Below are 20,417 nucleotides of genomic sequence, written 5' to 3' on the forward strand. Positions count from 1 at the left end.
GAGCTCATGGAATGAGGAATTATGTCCCAATTCCTCTTAATATTGCGGAATCAGGGAATGATTTGACTCTGAATCACTTCCATTCAGAAGGTAGTACCAGATCCCTGGTCACCCACTCATCCTCTGGACTAAATTTGGGAGCTGGGTCAGGAATTTGTGGACAGAAAATCAGATTTTAAAAACATGGTTTAATCACAGATTGAAGGTTAAAGATCAAAAGTCAATTGGCTGCAATCTTTTCTTAATTGAAATGCAGGGATAATTAGTAACTCCAAGTTGTACACATAGTAAAGGCAGACCTTAAAAAAGAATAATCTTGTCTGAAAGAAGTAATTCCTAGGCTTTAACATCATTGTCTGAAATGATCTGCCTCTGTTTTGATCTTTCCTCAGGCTCCAAAAAGAAACCTTCAGTCACGGCAAAACCAATGGTTCTTTCACCAGTCGCCCTGGTAACCAAACCTGCCCTTGCTTCAACGTTTCGATCCGATGCTGGGAAACTAAGCAGCAGCCGAGGCAAGTCAACCTCACCGCCTACAACCATCACTACAACCATCAGGAGGATCACTGCCACCACCAGCCCTGCCACAACTCCTGCCACTGCCAGGAGAGCCTCAGCACCTCAGGCCGTGCAGGATAGACCTGGTAAGTGAGTGACCCAGTTATGGATCAACTGAACAAAGAACATATATTAATCCATAAGGATACCAACGGACAGATCCAGGTGATTTCAATCTTCCTGGGCCAGCTATTTTCATTAAGTTTATCAACTCATGATACAGGAACAAAAGATAATGGCAACTGGTGCTTGATGTAACATAAATGTGGCAAAATACACTCAACCAGAGCAGAAGGAACCGAGAAACAGTACAAACTAGGATACTACTAGGGATTTAGAAGGCTAAGAGGTGTTTTCACTGGGCGGAATCATCCCAGATATGCGCTAAGTGTAGTAGCGTGCGGGTAAAACGATGTTTTATCTGCCGGCCGCAATGGCAGCTTTACACACTCTGTCAACCCAAACCCGCCGTATTAATTATGTATTCCCAAGAAACATGCCGTTTCCATGGTGGGTGGGCTCTCATTCGCCTGCCAAGCCATCACCTCATCACTTCGTCATGCTGAGCGCCGTATTTGAGCTGCATGCACACATCTCAGTGCTTCCAGCCCACGACTGCTGCATGGAAGACATGGCCCTGAAAGGCGAAAAGACTGCAGCACCCAAGTTCAGTGACAGGTCCCTCGAGCGCCTTTAGGATGCAATGGAGGCTCGCCGTGAAGTCCTTTACTCCCGCTCTGGCTGCAGGATGGGCAGCAACATCACCAATTTGGCGATAGCATAGTGGTATTGTCACTGGACTAGTAATCCAGAGACCCAGGGTAATACTCTGAGGATCCGGGTTCCGCCATGGCAGATGGTGGAGTTTGAATTCAAGATGATGATGACCATGAAACCATTGTTAATTGTTGTAAAAACCCATCTGGTTCACTAATGTGTCGTCCTTACCTGGACGACAGGAAATCTGTTGTCCTTACCTGGTCTGGCCAACATGTGACTCCAGACCCACAGCAATGTGGTTGACTCTTAAATGCCCTAGCGAGCCACTCAGATGCATCAAACCTCTACAAAGTCACAAAAAAGGAATGAAACCAGACGGACCACCTAGCATTGACCTAGGCACTGGAAACAACAATGGCAATCATCGACCCTGCAAAGTCCTCCTTGCTAACATCGAGGAGGGGTTAGTGCCAAAATTGGGAGAGCTGTCTCACAGACTAATCAAGCCTGACATGGTCATCCTCACGGAATCATACCTTGCAAATAATGTCCCAGATACCATCATCACCATCCTGTCCCACCGGCAGGAGAGGGCCAGCAGGGCACAGTGGTATACAGTCGGGAGGGAGTTGCCCTGGGAGTCCTCAACATCGACTCCGGACCCCATGAAGTCTCATGGCATCAGGTCAAACATGGGCATGGAAACCTCCTGGTGATTACCACGTACCGCCCTCCCTCAGCTGATGTTGAACACAGTTGGAGGAAGCACTGAGGGTGGCAAGGGCACAGAATGTACTCTGGGCGGGAGACTTCAATGTCCATCACCAAGAGTGGCTTGGTAGCAACACTACTGACCGAGCTGGCAGAGTCCTAAAAGACATAGCTGCTAGACTGGGTCTGTGGCAGGTGGTGAGGGAAAAACAAACTTGACCTCATCCTCGCCAACCTGCCTGCCACAGATGCATCTATCCACGACAGTATCGGTAGGAGTGACCGCACAGTCATTGTGGAGACGAAGTCCTGCCTTCACATTGAGGATACCCTCCATCGTGTTGTGTAGCACTACCACCGTGCTAAATGGGATAGATTTTGAACACATCTATCAATTCAAGACTGGACATCCATGAGGTGCTGTGGGCCATCAGCAGCAGCAGATTGTATACAACCACCATATGTAACCTCATGACCTGGCATATTCCTCCTTTCTACCATTACCACCAAGCCAGGGGAACAATCCTGTTTCAATGAAAAGTGCAGGAGGGCAGCACCAGGCATACCTAAAAATGAGGTGTCAACCTGGCGAAGCTAAAACAGAGGGCTACTTGCGTGCCAAACAGCATAAGAAGCAAGTGATAGAGCTAAGCGATCCCACAACCAACGGATCAGATCTAAGCTCTGCAGTCTTGCCACATCCAGTTGTGAATGATGGTGGACAATTAAACAACTCACTGGAATAGGAGGCTTCACAAATATCCCCATCCTCAGTGATGGAGAAGCCCAGCCCATCAGTGCAAAAGTTAAGGCTGAAGAATTTGCTACAATCTTCAACCAGAAGTGCCGAGTAGATGATCTCATCTCAGCCTTCTTTGGAGGTCCCCAGTATCAGAGATGTCAGTCCTTAGCCAATTCAATTCACTCCACATGATATGAAGAAACGGCTGAAGCACTGGATACTGCAAAGGCTATTGGCTCCCACAATATTCCGGCAATAGTACTGAAGGTGTGCTCCAGAACTTGCTGTGCCCCTAGCCAAGTTGTTCCAGTACAGCTATAACATTAGCTTCTACCTGGCTATGTAGAAAATTGCCCAGCTATGCCCTGTACACAAAAAGCAGGATAAATCCAACCCAGCCAATTACAGCCCCATCAGTCTACTCTCCATCATCAGTAAAGCAATGGAAGAGGTCATCAACAGTGCTATCAAGCGGCACTTGCTTAGCAATAACCTACTCACTGACGCCCAGTTTGGGTTCCACCAGGGCCACTCAGCTCCTGACCTCATTACAGCCCTGGTTCAAACATGGACAAAAGAGCTGAATTCGCAAGGTGAGGTGAGAGTGACTGCCCTTGACATCAAGGCAGCATTTGACTGAGTGTGGCATCAAGGAGCCCTAGCAAAACTGGAGTCAATGGAAATCAGGGGGAAACTCTCTGCTGGTTGGAGTCATACCTAACACAAAGGAAGATGGTTGTGGTTGTTAGAGGTTAATCATCTCAGCTTCAGGACATCACTGCAAGAGTTCCTCAGGGTAGTGTCCTAGGCCCAACCATCTTCAGCTGCTTCATCAATGACCTTCCTTCCATCATAAGGTCAGAAGTGGGGATGTTCGCTGATGATTGCGCAATGTTCAACATCATTTGCGACTCCTCAGATACTGAAGCAGTCCATGTCCAAATGCAGCAAGACCTGAACAATATCCAGGCTTGGGCTGACAAGTGGCAAGTAACATTCGCGCCATACATTGTCCTCATCGCATCCATGGAACCACTCACCACCGACGCATGCCGGACATGCTTATCATCTGGCCTGGTAGGCATCCTGCTTACACTCTCTTCAACTCTATTCATTTAGGATAAGCTGGCACACAACAAGAGGGAGAGGTCGCAGACTGATAAAGGAAGCCTGAAATCAAGGTCTTCATGGTCTTTGAAAACAGAGCCATCCAGCTGGCCGGTGATGACTGGGACCGGTCCTGTGCTGGTGGTGAGGTCAGCGGTGCTCTACCAAGTGAGGATCCAGCAGTGCAACATCCATCAGACAATCATGCTCTGAGTGATGTGTCCTGTTTTACAGCTACTGCCATGCACTAATTATCTCCCCTTGCTTTCGCAGGCACATCTGGGAAACATCCGACGGAGTCCATGACCCAGGGCCTCCAATCAAGCCCCGAGGAAACCTCTGAAGAAGAATCTGAAGGCACCCTACTTGAAGTCCTATCACAGCGCTCACCCATACCCTCCACCAGCACTGGGGCACACACCTCAGTGGGACCTAGCTTTAGAGTAGCCTTGGGATCACAATCTGGTGAACACATCACACTTTCTGATCCACAACAGGCAGCCTTAGGGATTTCCCAGATGTCTAGCACTCGGAGGACTGCTGGAGGCCAGAAATTTGCTGAGTCCGAGTCAGATGATGAGTCTCTGGACGCGGTTGTGTCATGGTTGCTGGAGCTGCAAAGGCAAGCACGGGAACATCAGGAAGGGATGTCCGCTGCACTCCTCAGATTGCAAGGCACAATGGAGGAGTCCATCTGCCTTCAGGTTGAGGTGTTAGTGCCAGCATGGCAACGCACTGAAGTCAACACTGGTAGGACGGTGGCCGCCATGGAGACCGTGGTCCAGGACATCGCTCCTGCACTGCTGCGCGGGCTGAACTCCATCGCTGAGGCCATAGTTGGCCTCCAACAGTGTGTACGTGAGAAGGGTGCAGGGCAGCCCGATCTCACTCCAATTACCCCTTCTCCTTAAGGAGTCAGCCTGGATCCCTTTGGCACCCATAGGGAGGGGCATCAGCGGGTGTACCCGCCGGGCCATCCATCCAGATGACTCTGGGAGTGTCCAGCCCATCCGATTCTCCTCCTCTTGTGACCTCAGCAGCTCCAGCTCCACAGGCCGAGGAGGATGCCACTGCCACATAGCAGAACCCCGAAAGCAGGCCAGGGCCCTCCAGGTCTCGGCCCTGCAGAGGACACGCGTCAAGGTCATCACAGACAGGGTATAGCAGTCAGCAGGCTGCCTCCACCTCCGCTGTGGATGTGCGGGGAGCACCAAGGCAGGGTTAGGAAAGTTAAGGAGATGTAGGCTAGGCATGTGTGTTAATCACTTGTACATAATGTACACTATTGTCAATAAACTCCCAAGAATGTCTTCCTGCCTATGGCACCTTGTTCTGATGAGCAGTGTTTGTGTCACTCAGATCTGAAACCTTACTGCACAAGATAAAGGCAGGTGTCTCAGTCCAAGGTCTCTTCCCTGTGCTTTGTGCAGCCTTCAGACCAAATTGATGGTCTGGCCTCACACTCCCTGGACATGTTACTGATGCCTGCACCTCCAATGGTGCCTGTCATTGTTGCCAGAATGTCATGGGCAGGCATCACAGAGTTCCGTCATTCTCTCTGTGTGCTCTCAACACCTTTAAGGTGGGGCTGGCCCCAATCTCTTCAGCATCTGTAACCAATGACGCTGTGCTCCTGAAAGGCTCAGGTGCTGAAGGCGGACAAAGGATCAGATGCTTTTCGGAATTTTCATGACTGTGTCTCTATGATATGACCCTGATCACAGAGCGCAGGTGAGCTGCCCTTGGCCAGACATCCTCAGAGACTATGTGGAGATCTATGGAGTGTCCTCACTGCATGTCATCGTCATCATCCTCCTGCAATTGAGTGACTATTAGGGCCTCCACTGCATCTCCGTGACAGAAGCCAGACTGGAGTCAAATGTTCATAGATGCAATGTGAGGATCTTATGCTGTCATCATCATCCTCCACAAATCTAGCAGTTATGAGGGACTGCCAAGCATGCCTGCCTCACCTGGCCAGTGCGAGGGCCTCATCGCCATCATCATCGCCTTCAAGGATCTCCTCACTCTCATTACTGTCAACGTCCTCCTCATCGGGGGTGAATTCCAGCTCCTGCATCTCCTCCTCAGCCAGCTCCTCTCTCCCCATTGCAATATGTAGCACTCTCTGTGGACTAAATTGCAGGGCTTCACCAGACCAGTCCTGGCACTGGAACCTTATTTTCAGCATCCTGATGGTTTGCTCCACCAAGTTGCGAGTTGCAGCATGAGCCTCATTATTCCTTCACTCTGCTGCAGCCTGAGGCCGCCGCACGGTTATCAGCCATGTCCTCTGCAGTAGCCCCTGTCCTCAAGGAGCCATTCTGCAGCCTCTGGAAGACGTCAGGGATCTGTGGCCATCTGAGAATGTAGGAATTATGCACACTCCCTGGAAACTGTGCGCAGACCTGCAGGATGCGTTTATGGTGGTTGAACACCAGCTGCACATTCAGCAAATGGAATCCCTTGTGGTTGACATAGTTGACCGTGTGTTGTGACAGAGACCTGAGTGCCACACGAGTGCAGTCGATGGCACTCTGCACCTGTGAGAAACCCAAAATCTGGGAAAATCCAATTGCTCTTTCATCCTGGCTGCCTGGTCCTGGGTGAAATGCATAAAGTTGTGTGCCCTCGCAAAGATGGCATCCATGACCTCATGGATGCATTTGTGGGTGGAGGCTTGTGAGGTCCCACAGAGGTCACCTGTGGAGCCCTGAAAGGAGCCACTGGCGTAGAAATTGAGTGCCGCTGTCACTTTCACAGCCACTGGCAGTCGATGCCTTCCATGTCCATCTGGCACTAAATCCTGCAGTAGCTGGCAGATGTGACCAACCATTTCCCTAGACATGCGCAGTCTTCGGCGACACTGGTTCTCGGTCATCTGCAGGAATGAAAGGCGACCTCTATAGATCCTGGGTCTAGCCAGGCGCCGACCAGCAATGGCTCACTGTGGCTCTTCGGTGGCATGTGTGGGAGCCCCAGCCGTCTCTTCTTCCAGAGGGTGCTGCTCCTCCCTCCGCGCAGCCAGGCGCCTCAGTCGCTCTCTTCTCCGTTGTCTTTGCTCTCTGTATGCCACGGGGCATATAGCAAGTTCACCAGGCTCCATGACCCTGATGTACTCCTCTTGCAGAATGAAAAAGAGAGACATGTGGGTTAGCGTGGGTGTGCTAGGAACATCTCTTGGTTAAGTCTGAAGGCCCTTAATGCATCCTGGAGAGTGCTGCCACCACTTGGATGGCCAGAGATTAGTGTGCTGCATGGCTGCCTGAAATCCCACCTTCCTCCACCCCACTCCTCCTGACCGATTGGCGGCAGCGTTGCCCACTGGACTGCATGCTGTGCTCTCAGCTTGGGTGCAGGCATTCTCCTAACCCGCACTGCAAGGCTGCACTGTTAACTTGAACCATGGGGGAAGCTGGTCCAAATCAGGATGATGACATTGCAGGGGCTGTGAGCGCCTCCACCAGTGACTGCTCCATGGCCAGCTTTAGCAAGGAGATTGTACACTGTGTGCAGTCATCCAACTGTTCTGTAGTCCACTAAAATGCTCATTAGTTTGCAGTCTGTGCCCAAGGGGTGCAAAGCTCTGGAGCACTTGATGGCATTTTGATGCCTCTGCATTGCTTGGGTGGACAGATAAGCAAGAGGCCTGACTCCAATCGTATCAATGTGGCTGCACCTGAACTACAAGAGGAATGGTCACTTTATACAAAGTTTCTCTAATGCGTGGCCGCTTCCCTCACCCACTCCCCTCCCCACCCACACATGCTTGTGCGCTACCTTCAAGTGCAGGGCATCCTTTGCCCCCCCGTCCCCAGTGTCGCCTCGACTGTGGGGTAGCCTTTGCCTCCACACCTCCCAAAGCCACCTCGACTGCAGGGCAACCTTTGCCCCCTCCCCAACGCACCTCAAACTTGAAGTCCAATAGGTGTCCCTCGCGAGCGCTTCGCAATGTTATTGTGCACTCACCTCCGAATTCCCCTCAAAGTGCAGCCCGCTAAGTGCACACTTTTTAATATGCTGTTGTGAAACACGTCGGTGTGCAATCATGCCAAGGTGGGCAGACGATCCACCGGGCAGGGGGAATGAATCCAGCGGGTTAGCCTTAATAATGATATGCTGATATGTTACAATGAGATTCCCGACATCCAATGACGCGAAATGTGGCCCACCATCAACGGGCTGAGCGGACAATTGCAAACTGGTTTCACAACATTGTAAAACTGATTTTTGGCCTTCTCGCCATATTGGCCGCTCGCGCCACCAAACACGCCCAGCGACAGTGGGCACAGGTGATTCCGCCCAATATCTTAAGTGGACCTGATAGAGAGAAACAATTTCTATTGACTGGGGAGTCTAGGACTAGGGGACATAAAAATTAGAGCCAGACCTTAACGTCAGAGATATTCAGGGATATGGGGATAAGACGTGTATGTGGAGTTAGAACCCTGATCAGCCATGATCTCATTGAATGGTGGAACAGGTTTGAATGGTTAAATGGCCTCCTCCTGTTGCTATTTCTGAGAAGAATTAGGAGAGTTTAATAAGAGCGAATGATGTTCACTTTAATAGGAAGAAAGTTGGAGGAACTAAACAGTCCTATGTGTTTCTGTTAACAATGAAATATATTAAATCATGCCCTTACCTCACAGCTCATGATATAAGTGATATTGACACAAGATTCTTCCCTCAATATATTCTCATTCCCCTCAAAATGTTTAACATTTCCAAACACATTTTCACGGGCTGCTTACCCTATGCTGCTCCTGCTCTGTGTTACTTTTCCTCCCCTATTGCTATCTAACAATGTTCCTCCCCTCCCCTCACCTTCCTCTCCTTTTCTCTTGGGGCAAAGGCTTCTTGCTGGCGTACGGTTCCACCAGCTTCAGCCATCCTCTGGTTGCTTGCCCAGCCCTTCATGCATGAACCTCTATACCGAGTTTTTGTGGGGTGGGGGGGTGCTACTTGGCAACTAAGGTGGGCCATCACCACTGAGTTAGATTCTGCCCTCACTTGACACCCACACCTGAGCACTTCCCAGCAGAATGCAGCCACCAGAGGACAATCAACAGCAAGAGCCCTGGCCAAGAACACTAAGGCCAAAAGTAGAACCCTAACTGCTGATCTAACTGGGATTAGCTAACTCAGAACAATATCCCTTGTCTCTAAGATTCAGTTCTCATTGGGCTGTCTGTTTACCTTCTGAGCCATCGGGGACCTGCCAGCACATGTGTCATCCATCTTAAACCACCTGAAAGGGAAATAACCTTCTGGGGAATATGGTCAACCAACCTTTCACTTTGTGATTATAATCAAATGATACAAGAATGCAAATATGTCAAAATGCAACAAGTGACTTGTTCATGATATTGTATAGGTGAAGATGACACAGGGTCTTTCTTCCTTCTTCAAAGTTTCCCAAAGCTGTTCATGAAGACAAAGTGGGACAGATTTTCAAGAACTTGCTGCTCCTTCTCCGTTCTCCCACGTGGGGTCTTTGATAGTGTAGATACTGAGAAATTGTTTTCACTGGTAGCAGGGCTGGCAACTGAAGAACACAGATTTCAGATAATTGGCCAAAGAATCAGGGGAGAGATGAGGAAAAAAATTTACTCAGCAAGCTGTGATCTTGAATGGACTGCTGGAAAGGTGAGCGGAAACAGATTCAATAGTATCTTTCAGAAGGGAATTAGATATAAAGTTGGTAAGGAAAAATGTGCAGGGGTGTGGGGAAAGAGCAAGAGAGTTGGACAAATTGGATAGCTCTTTCTAAGAGCTGGCACAGGGAAGATGGGCTGAATGGCCTCCTGTGTTTCTGATTCTGTAAAATCTGGAACTTGATTCCACAAAAGACTGTGAATGCTGTGTCAATTGAAATTTTCTTCTGTTACCTTGCCAACTAGCTGCTCTAATTTGGAGATGAAGAGGGTATGCAAAGAGGTTTGTAGACAACCAGGATTTAATAATCCCTGCTCTGGACTCTTTGTTTTTCCCTTTGTCAGTTTGTGACAGAGCCAAGGCCGACATAGTGTTTTTGGTAGATGAATCCTGGAGCATTGGCCAGGATAACTTTAAGAAGATCCGGGATTTCCTCTTCAGAATTGTCTCATACATCCCGAAGATTGGACCTGCAGGAACCCAGGTAAGTGGAAAGATTCTAGGCTGGTGAGTCTGTGGACACAGGGAGAAACTCAATGAAATTTTGTATGTTTTCTTCTAATGCTATGTCATACAATTTGGGGGGGAGAAAGGTCATTTGGCCCATGTGTGCTCATACTGGTATCTTGTTGGACTCATCCCCAGGCTTTCTCCCCCTTTACTAGGATAGGCAAAGAACAGAGGCCCCTAGATAATTCAGGGATGCTCTGTTAAAATTCCTCTCCAATGCTACAAAGGCAGTCAGGTGAACCACAGAGAACCCAACTTGTTGGTTATTCCCTAAAATCTTACCTCCTTTCTGCCACAATCATATAGTTTTACAAAGGCGTGCCTAAGATAATTGGCCAAAGAAGCAGGGGAGAGATGAGGAAAAATTTTACTCAGCAAGTTGTGATCTTGAATGGACTGCTGGAAAGGTTAGCAGAAGCAGATTTAGTAGTAACTTTCAGAATGGAATTAGATAGAAAGTTGGTAAGGAAAAATGTGCGGGGGTGTGGGGAAAGAGCAATACAGTTGGACTAATTGGATAACCCTTTCTAAGAGCTGTGTTGAGAGTTGAAAGAATTCCATTATCACTGTCACCTCTGGAATGCCGCCCACTGATTGATTGCCATCTGAGAAAAGAAATTGCTCCCACCTAGTTTTGCTCCTTGCTACCTGCATTTGAATGGGTAGCCTCTCGTTTTACCTTGTCCCAACATTTTAAACAATCTACTCACACATATGTTATTGATGCCCCTTAATAATGTTAAAGAACTGAATCAGATTCCCCCTAAGTCTATCTCCCTTCTTTCTCTCCAGCAAATAAAAACGTGGGGCATCATCTATCTCCACAGTGCTTAGGCTTCCTTGTCCTTCTCTGTGCTGCCTCTGGTACTGAAATATCCTCTTTGAGGTTGGGGAGATCTCTAAACGAGGTTCCCATAATGCCCTATTGTCTGGTTACTTTAGTGAACTTTTAGCCAAGGAGGAGGTTACCAATTCAGAGCTCTTTTTGTCTGGCCAATATTAGTTAGTGCAGTTATGTCATTGGAATGGAAGAATGTTAGAAAAGGCAATTTGACCCAACTAGGCTATTGCCTTCCCACATGGAGTTTGATTTGAAGGAATTGGTGTCAACATTTCCACACCTAGCCCTGAGGCACTGAGGCCAGTTATGACAGTGCTACTGTCAGACTGCATGCAGGCTAATTATTGAGCTGCAATCTTCTTGGTTGAATGGCTAAATTCCACATTTTTCTGTGGAGCCATTTAACCTTCTGCTTATAAAAAGATACAAATGTCCTTTCTGGGAGATTAAGAATTTGTCCTGCTTGTTGAATTTCTCATTGGGTTATAATCTTGCTGAAAACCTGATAATCCCCTTCTTGGTTGATTCATCTTTCACTATCCAACCAGTGACAGTTGGTTGTGGTTTTTGCTTTTGCTTTGAAGTCGTTAGTTGGTCTCCAGTTGATATTAACCATTCCTGTGGTTCATTTGTTTTATGTAACAGGTCGCCGTAGCTCATTACAGTGACAATCCCAGGACAGAATTCCAGCTCAATCAATACAAGGACAGGAATTCGGTTTTGAGAGCCATCAGAGGAGTTCAATATGGAGGAGGCAACACCAGAACAGGTGAAATATTCGAGATATTTATCGATATGAAACAGACAGCGGTAGAGGATAACGCTTTTCTTCCCTAGAAAAGGATTGTGTAACTCTCACTTCTTGCATAATATAGACTCATGCTGGTTTGGGTATAATTGGGTGATGTAATAATCTAGTTTTTCAACATGATGGTTACTGTATTTGAAGGATCAAAATGTTTTGTTGGTGCTGTTTTTCCTTGATGCACTGATGTTTACGATCTATGCACCTACCCACTGAATCTCCATTAGCTACTCACCATCCACCTCCATTATCCTTTCACCATCCACCCCAGTATCCTTTCATCAATCATCTCCATATTCTACCCACCCCCATTATCTACCTCCATTATCAATCTGTATAGAACAGTATTAGGCTGTATTATTCTACTTTGTCTTGAATTAATAATTTTACATTGTACGCAAAATCTCTGTTACCAAGAAGCTCCATTTGCAAATTTACCTGAGGGTCATCTGCTTATCTTCTTGCCCTAACTTCATTCTATTTACAACACCAGCATCTTCTCTCATCTATGTATTTGTCCACCCTTCCTTGCACTATTAATTAGGTACAGTTTCCACTGGTCTTGTCAAAGTTGGATAGTTCACATCACATTCCTCTCGGTCTTGAAATCTAAGAGGTTTTAATATAAATTCCAGTTCCTCAGTGCCAGGAGGGCTTCCTTCTTTGAGATCCCTGAGTGACACTCTGCAGAACTATCTGGTTTCTGTCCTTGAGATGTACCTTATCCACAGCTTTTTTCCTATGTTATATATTTATCCTTAGTTCAGCGTTTTATTTTTTCTCTTTTTCCCAGCCAGAGGCATTGGTTATGTATTAAAGGAGTTATTCCAGGCAACTGCTGGGATGCGACAGGATGTCCCACACATTCTGGTATTGCTGACTGATGGACGGTCACAGGATGAGGTGGAACTGCCAGCAAGGGTGGCGTTTGGTTTAGGTATGAGTCTGTTTGAACGCAGTCTATCAACTGTTGATAGTTCATATCTTCGGATAGGACCCAAGAATGGCCCTTAATAGATTTAGTGCTTCTAGTCTATGGGAACTCCTGGATGACTTTCTCACTCAATGCACTGGGAAATTTAAAGTTTTTCTAGCAGCTTGGCAAACTCAATACAGAACTGGGATCTGTACTGGAACCTAGTGGTGGACCACCTTCCTGAACTGCTGCAGAGGTTGCAGTGAGGCACTCCCGCAATGCTGTTAAGTTGGCGGTTCCAGGACTTTGATCCAGCGACAATAGAGGAACAGTGATACATGTCCAAATCAGGATGGTGTGTGGCTTGGAGCAGAATTTGAAGGTGATGGTGTTCCTGTGTCTGCTGTCCTTGTCCTCCTGGGTGCTGGAAGTCACTAGCTTATGAAGTGCTCTTTAAGAAACCTTGGCAAGATGAAAAATATTTGCAAAAAGTTGTGGTATTAGACTTGTGGCAGCATTAGAGGGAGGGTGATTGGTTCCTTCCTCGACACCAACAATCTTACCCTTTGACCTTTTAATTGATCTAATGTCATGGAGCCAAGGATATGGACAGACCCCTATTATTCCCTAAACAGTGGCTTCCACATCCATATCATCAGTCAAAGGGAAATCAGGAAGTCAGTATAACATTGCTAGACCACAGAAAGGACAGAATTTGTTACTCTTTGGAATTCTCTTCTACAGAGAGCAGTGCAGGCTGGGTCATTGATTAAATTCAAGGCTGCGTTAGACAGACTTTTGATCTACAAGGCAGTCAGGAAAGTGCAGTTAAGGCCGCAGTCAAATCAGCCATGTGGCTGAATGACCTACTCCTGCCCCTATTTCTTATGATCTTATACCTAGTTGGTTGCTTGTTGTGCACATAGCCAATCAAAGAGAGATGAAGACCTGGATAGAACTCAAACATCTTATCTGCTATCAGCTTGGAGGGAGAATGGTGCAAGAGGCCATAAAGAAGGAAGAGAGAAGATTAACTGCCAAGGGAAAAACATTAAATAAAATAAAAGTTTCTGCTTATCTGAAATGAGTAACACTTTTTCAAAGTTCCATGAAGGGTTTTGACAGAGTAAGTAAAGAGAAACGTTTCCTTTGGCAGAAGGTCAGTCACTTGAGGACATGGATTTAAGGTAATTAGCAAAAGCACCAAAGGTGAAATGAGAAAAAGAAAATTATACAGTGATTTTTTTATGATCAGGAATGGACTGCCTGTAAGGCTGGTGGAAGCAGACTCAATAATAGCTTTCAAAAAAGGTTATGGGGTAAATACCTGAAGTGGAAGAATTTGCAAGGCAATGGAGAAAGGGCAGGGCTAGTGAGGACTAATTGGATAGCATAGACACAATAGGCCAAATGGCCTCCTTCTGTGCTACGATTTACAATCTAAATTCTACATTGTATAATATTACACAATTATTGCAGTGGTGTTTTAATTAAAAGAGTGCAGGTTTGAGACTGACAGTGAGGAAATAATCTTATCAAAAGATTCATGTGACTTCACAAACCATGAGATGGAATCTCAAGCATGAAACAACCTGCATCTTTCAGGTATTAAGGTCATCTCTGTGGGGATTGCGAGTGCAGATATGGAGGAACTCAAAAGAATCGTCTACCTTGGCCCACGCAATAATGTATTTTTCGCGAGCACGTTTGATGATTTGCCTTTGATCGAAAGAGAACTGGTAGAAAGAATCTGCACTGAAGCCACCGAGATTGAGGTAGGAGCTGTTCACACTTGCAATCTTCCAACACTTGTTTGCTCAGTTTGTCCCATCCTAACTGGATTACATTGATCTCTGAGAGTTAGGGGTTAAAGAATAGGTTAGAGAGGATGCAGAGGAGATTTATTGGAATGATACTGGGGTAAGTTATGTGCAGAGACCTGAGAAACTGGGGTTGTTCTCCTTAGAGCAACTAAGGGGAGATTTGTTGGAGGTGTTCAAAATCTTGAAGGGTTTTGGTAGAGTAAACAAGGAGGAACTGTTTCCAGTGGCAGAAGGGTCACTAACCAAAGGGACACAGATTTAAGGTTATTGGTGAAAGAAGCAAAGGTGACATGGAGAAACGTTTTTTTTATACAGTCAGCTGTTATGATCCAGCTTGCACTGCCTGAAAAGAAGCGGATTCAGTAATAATTTTCAAAACGGAATTGGAAAAATACTTGAAGGAGGAAAATTTGCAGGACTATGGGGAAAGAGCAGGGGAGCGGGACTAATTGGATAGCTCTTTCAAAGAGCAGGGACAGGCACAATGGGCTGAATGGCCTCTTTCTATGCTGTAACATTCTATAAGTCCTCAGGATGGCATCAAAGGAGCAGAGACAGTAGGGAAGTTTGATGGAATAGTATTCTGCAGATCCAAACTGCTGGACGGTGGAATGCCAAGGCATAGGTTCAGGCCTGTAGTACCCTGTATGTTGAGTCAACATGAAGAGGTACCCAACAGATGTGGCAATGGAGACTAGACTGAGATTAAGCATTTAAAAATGTATACAGGACATTCAATCCAGGAAACTCATAATGATGCTATTATCCACCCTAATGACCGCTCACTCCTTTTGTGTTTCCCTTGACCTGTCTTGGTACAGATTGCCAGCTATCCATGCCTTGTTTCAGTGCTGTACCTGAGCCTGTGTCCACCGCACTCGGTGTCAGTCTGTTCCAGCAGAGAGCTCTGCTGGGAAGAAGTATCGGGAAACTGAACTCATGATCCCATGATGTCCATCTATTTCAGATTTATCTATTCCAGTGGATAGGCTTTCAGACTGTTTGCTGCCAGCATAGAGCCTTGACTATTAGAAGCCTATATTTGGAAATCAAGTACTGACAGCCCATTAAAATAAAAATAGATGGAACATCATGCTACCATGAGTATAGTTTCCCAATACTTGTTTCCAGCAGAGGCTTGAGGCTTTCTCTGATAGCCCCTGGCCCTCCTGCCCTGGTACAGTACAGAGAACTTGTCCATGTTGATCCCACTTTATGACTACTTACAAAGGTCACTGTTGAACCGAAATGATCTGATGTACTTATCAATTCAACCCTGACTAGCCTTTTTTTGAAAGTGTAACAGCTGAACGTTAAACTCGTTCATATGTACTATAGTTTCATCTTTGTTCATGAGTTCACACACTTATACAGCCAACAATAGATACATACTAGAGCAATTGATGATATTACTTCTCAGTGCATTACTTTCTCCCTCCGTCAGTTTTTTGTTTGGGTTGCAATGCCTGGTTTCTGATCACTTATGTGTTTTCTAGTACCCCAAACAAGGTGGATCTGAAACCAAGACCTACATAGACAATCAACAAACTGAATCTATAATATCTGAAGCCTCCAAATATGAACCTGAAGATGTCAGAAAGCCCGAAGGTCCCTGTGCATCCCAGTGCTGGAAGGTGAATTTTTAAATGACACGATCTTCAATATTCAGTCAGTTCTCTGTCATGGAGTTAGAATTCAGCACCAGCTGGAGCATAAAATTGGAGTTGGTGGATCTACTGACAGTCCCACACCACACTCTCATTTTCCATTCCATTAATTCAGTGAGATGGGGTGTTTAATGGGTGCCTGAACTGCTACCATCAGAACTGACCATATCAGAAGTGAAGTCAGACCGAACTGTTCCATCTTAAAGGGTGGTATAGCCATGGAATATGTTACCAAAGGAAACCTCAGAACCTGGCTCAAGGGATTGAGGAATACAAAAGTAAATTTTATGTATTTGTGCTCCTAACAAAGAGTTCCTGACATTGGGAATTTGGGTACGGGGGGTCATTGTGCCCCACGGGATTTTCCACTCATTAATTTTAATGGATTGAGGTTCTTTTGGGTGGCCTGTTGAACTCTGGACCTGATTTTTTGATCTGTATATCCAGACACAGACCTTTGTGTGGAAATTGAAAATATCGCACTGAAGCGGTGTTCCGAGGCTTAGGAATAAGGCACTTTAATGAGTCAGCGAGAAGGAAGGTTTATCCTGCTCTGATCTGGCAGCATTTGATACTTATATCGTGAGGCATAGAACTTCCTTTCCTCAGCATTAATAGGCTTTACTTTCAGAACAATACAAACATTGTTAAAGAAAAGTGGCAAAACAAAGTAGAGGTCGAGTCTTTTCTAAAAGTACATTTTTTAAAGATTTTAAAACAACTAATTGTTCCTTATAATTTATTTTTGCAGGGTCAGAAGGGAGAACGGGTAAGAGTATTCTTATATTTATCTTGTGTTTTGTATATTTTCTAATTTAAAAAAATATTATTATATGACCTTTCAATCAACATCCTGGGGGTTACCATTGACCAGAAACTGAACTGGACCAGCCATACAAATACTGTGGTTACAAGAGCAGGTCGAAGGCTAGGAATACTGCAGCAAATAATTCACCTCCTGACTCCTCAAAGCCTGTCCATCATCTACAAGACACGAGTCAGGAGTGTGATGCAATACTCTCCATTTGCTTGGATGAGTGTAGCTTCAACAAAATTTAAGAAGCTTTACACCATCCAGGACAAAGCAGCCCATTTGAGTGGCACCCTATCCACAAACATTCACTCCCCCCACCACCAACGCACAGTAGCAGCAGTATGCACCATCTACATGATGCACTGCAGGAATTCACCAAAGCTCCTTAGACAGCACCTTCCAAACCCATGACTGCTATACCATCTAAAAGAACAAGGGCAGCAGATAGATGGGAATACCGCCACCTGGAAGTTCCCATCCAAACCACTCACCACCCTGACTTGGAAATATATCGCTGTTCCTTCACTGTCTCTGGGACAAAATCCTGGAACTCCCTCCCTAACAGCACTGTGGGTGTACCTATTCCACATAGACTGCAGCATTTCAGGAAGGCAACTCACCACCACCTCCAGGGCAATTGGGAATGGGCAGTTATTGCTGGCCTAGCTTGTGATGTCCACATCCCATGAATGAATTAAAAAAATTCTTTAACCCAAGTAGCAGTCAAACTGGTGACTGAGTTACAATGAATTATTTCTCTGTCCTGTGTTTTTATGTCATTGCATTCATTTCTATGCCAACATGATCACTTGCAATGTTTCACATACGCTCGTTTTCCCTGCTGTCTGCATTCCTTGAGTCTGTTTTCATTGTTCGCAGCTAACCTGCTTGCCCTCTTTCCTTTACTGTCTCTCCTTCACTCCCGAATAACCTCGAGTTCCTCTCTTTGCCTTATACCTCTCTTGCCCCATAGTCTTTCTGCAGTGATCCCCACCAACCCCACGCCACCTCTACCACCACAGCTGATACGAGCAGTTCATCTGCCTGGTGTGTAACAAGTCCTGATCCTGTAGCACTGTCTCAAGCACAATAAACCAGACAAAATCTTCCCTCCTGAAATAGCCTAGCAAGCCACTCAATTCAAGGGCAATTAGGGATGGGCAATAAATGCTGGCCTTGTCAGCGACGCCCACATCCCAAAAACAAATTTTTAAAAAGATATATATGACCAGGGAAGGACACTATTGTCCAAATATATGGTCCCTAAACTACAAAATGCTATTTAAATTCTCTCTTTTATACCTCTCAGGATCTTCTTCCCAAAAACTATCCTTCAGTTTCTCCACATACCATCCAGTTTCACTGACAAGTCTGTTCCACACAGTCATCACCCTTTGTTAATTCACCCTCCCCCTTCTGAACCCAATCCATGTTCCCCACGCAATAAAGCATGCTTTAAAATTTGAATAAAATAAAATCCCTAGATAGTACTGTAAGTAAAGAATATCAGGGGTGTAAGAGAGACTGAGTGGTTTGGGGTTAGGACACTTATCTCCTCCAGAGTAGTGGGAAATGGAAGCATGGTTCAGCAAGAGGGTGTTCTGAACTTGGAGGTGAAGTGCTTTGCACTACACCTGACTTGTACCGAACCTGAACTTGAGCTTGACGCATTCACCAGCATGGACCACCTCTGACAAAGACAGGCAAGTGACAGAGGACAATCTCTCTAAAGTCTTTGATTCTTCGTTGCAGGGTGAAGTCGGGCCCTCAGGAAATCCGGTGAGTGTCTATTAAATCTGTGCTAATTGGATAAGAAGCACTTTTTTTAAGCAATGGACAAAAGTCGACCAAAGCAGAGAGGATGATCGAACACTCAATATCGTACTCCCGGAAGGGATTACAAGATATCCAACTCATTGAGAAGATCAGACACTGCTTTCTATCACTGCTATTGAACTCTGAGATCCCATTAAAATGCTTTCATATCCCACCTGAGTTTTGGGCTTTTATGAAAAATAATCTATTTGTGGTTGTCCCACTATGTCTGCTTAATTTATTTTGCCATTTCTCTTCTGACTCGTATTAGAATTTGGTTCTGGGTCCACTGACTGCCCTTTCATACCTGCACGAGTGATCTGCCTTGGAAGGCAATTTGGCTGAAGGGGCATCACAACTAAGCCCAATATGTCTCCCAACATCCCTACACATTCCAGCAGGGCCCATTGGGTAGTGATCAGAAGCGGGAACCTGGCAGATATTCCCACTTCCTCCATAGTCGTATTGCCACTAAGGCCAATTATTCTGTCCCAGGGCTTCCTTGACAGAATCAGCTAACTCAGCACCAAGCTAAATTGGGACCTCTCCAGTATGTACAGCTCAGCACCAAAACGTTTTTAACATTTAGCCACTGGAACTATATGAGTAGAGTGTTTAATGTGCAGTGTTTTAAGGCTCAGTGGGGAGCTCTTGTACCTCTGAGCCAGAAGGTTGTGGGTTCAAGTCCCCCTCCGGAGACTTGAACGTGTAATCTAGGCTGATACTCCAGTGTAGTACTGAGCGAGTGCTGCACTGTTGGAGGTGCTGTCTTTTGGATGAGGTGTTAAACCGCTCACTCTGGTAGATGTAATAGATCCCATGTCACTTTGTGGAAAAATGCAGAGGAATTTTTCCAGGTGCCCTGGGCAACATTTACCCCACAGCCAACACTTGGTCCTTTATCTCATTGCTGTTTGTGGAATATTGCTGTGTGCAAATTGACTGCCGTGTCTCCTGCATAACAGCAACTAAACTTCAAAAAGTACTTCATTGACTGCATAGCACTTTGGGAGTCCTGAAATCATGGAAGATCCTGGATAAATGCAAACTCCTTCTTTCTTAATAGGAAAGAATGAAAAATGTGACTTTGCTAAATTGATAACTGAGACCACAAAAATATAGACATATATGCATCTCATTTACTGTTGGGTGAATAGTCCCGGGGGTTATCATTGACCAGAAACTGAACTGGACTAGCCATATAAATACTGCAGCTACAAGTGCAGGTCAGAGGCTAGGAATCCTGCAGCAAGTAATTCACCTCCTGACTCCCCAAAGCCTGTCCACCATCTACAAGGTACAGATCAGGATTGTGATGGAATACTCTCCACTAGCCTAGATGAGGGCAGCACCAACAACACTCAAGAGGCTTGACACCATCCAGGACAAAACAGCCCACTTGATTGGCACCCTATCCACAAACATTCACTCTCTCCACCACTGACGCACAGTAGCAGCAGTGTGTACCATCAACAAGGTGCACTGCAACAATTCACCAAGCCTCCTTAGACAGTGCCTTCCAAACCCATGACCACTACCATCTAGAAGGACAAGGGCAGTGGATAAATGGGAACACCTGGAAGTTCCCCTTCAAGTCACTCACCATCCTGACTTGGAAATATATCACCATTCCTTCACTGCTGCTGGGTCAAAATCCTGGAACTCCCTTCCTAACAGTACTGTGGGTGTACCTACTGGACTGCAGCGGTTCAAGAAGGCAGCTCACGACC

At 46.0% G+C, this 20,417-nt stretch overlaps 1 protein-coding gene across 1 annotated transcript in view; it reads left to right on the forward strand.

Annotated features, from left to right (window-relative positions):
* col7a1l (collagen type VII alpha 1-like) overlaps nt 1-18,788 on the forward strand; it is a 171,159-nt gene extending 152,371 nt beyond the window's left edge. Inside the window, exons 16-23 of the mRNA XM_078553768.1 lie at nt 393-644; nt 9,841-9,980; nt 11,493-11,616; nt 12,446-12,589; nt 14,174-14,343; nt 15,888-16,025; nt 16,810-16,827; nt 18,625-18,788. Of these exons, the coding sequence (XP_078409894.1) occupies nt 393-644; nt 9,841-9,980; nt 11,493-11,616; nt 12,446-12,589; nt 14,174-14,343; nt 15,888-16,025; nt 16,810-16,827; nt 18,625-18,666 (1,028 nt within the window). The 3' untranslated portion in view covers nt 18,667-18,788. The remainder of the gene's footprint in view (nt 1-392; nt 645-9,840; nt 9,981-11,492; nt 11,617-12,445; nt 12,590-14,173; nt 14,344-15,887; nt 16,026-16,809; nt 16,828-18,624) is intronic.
* Nucleotides 18,789-20,417: the final 1,629 nt, after the last annotated feature.

The sequence above is a fragment of the Cetorhinus maximus genome, chromosome 12, assembly GCF_964194155.1.
Source record: "Cetorhinus maximus chromosome 12, sCetMax3.hap1.1, whole genome shotgun sequence".
NCBI lineage: Eukaryota > Metazoa > Chordata > Chondrichthyes > Lamniformes > Cetorhinidae > Cetorhinus > Cetorhinus maximus.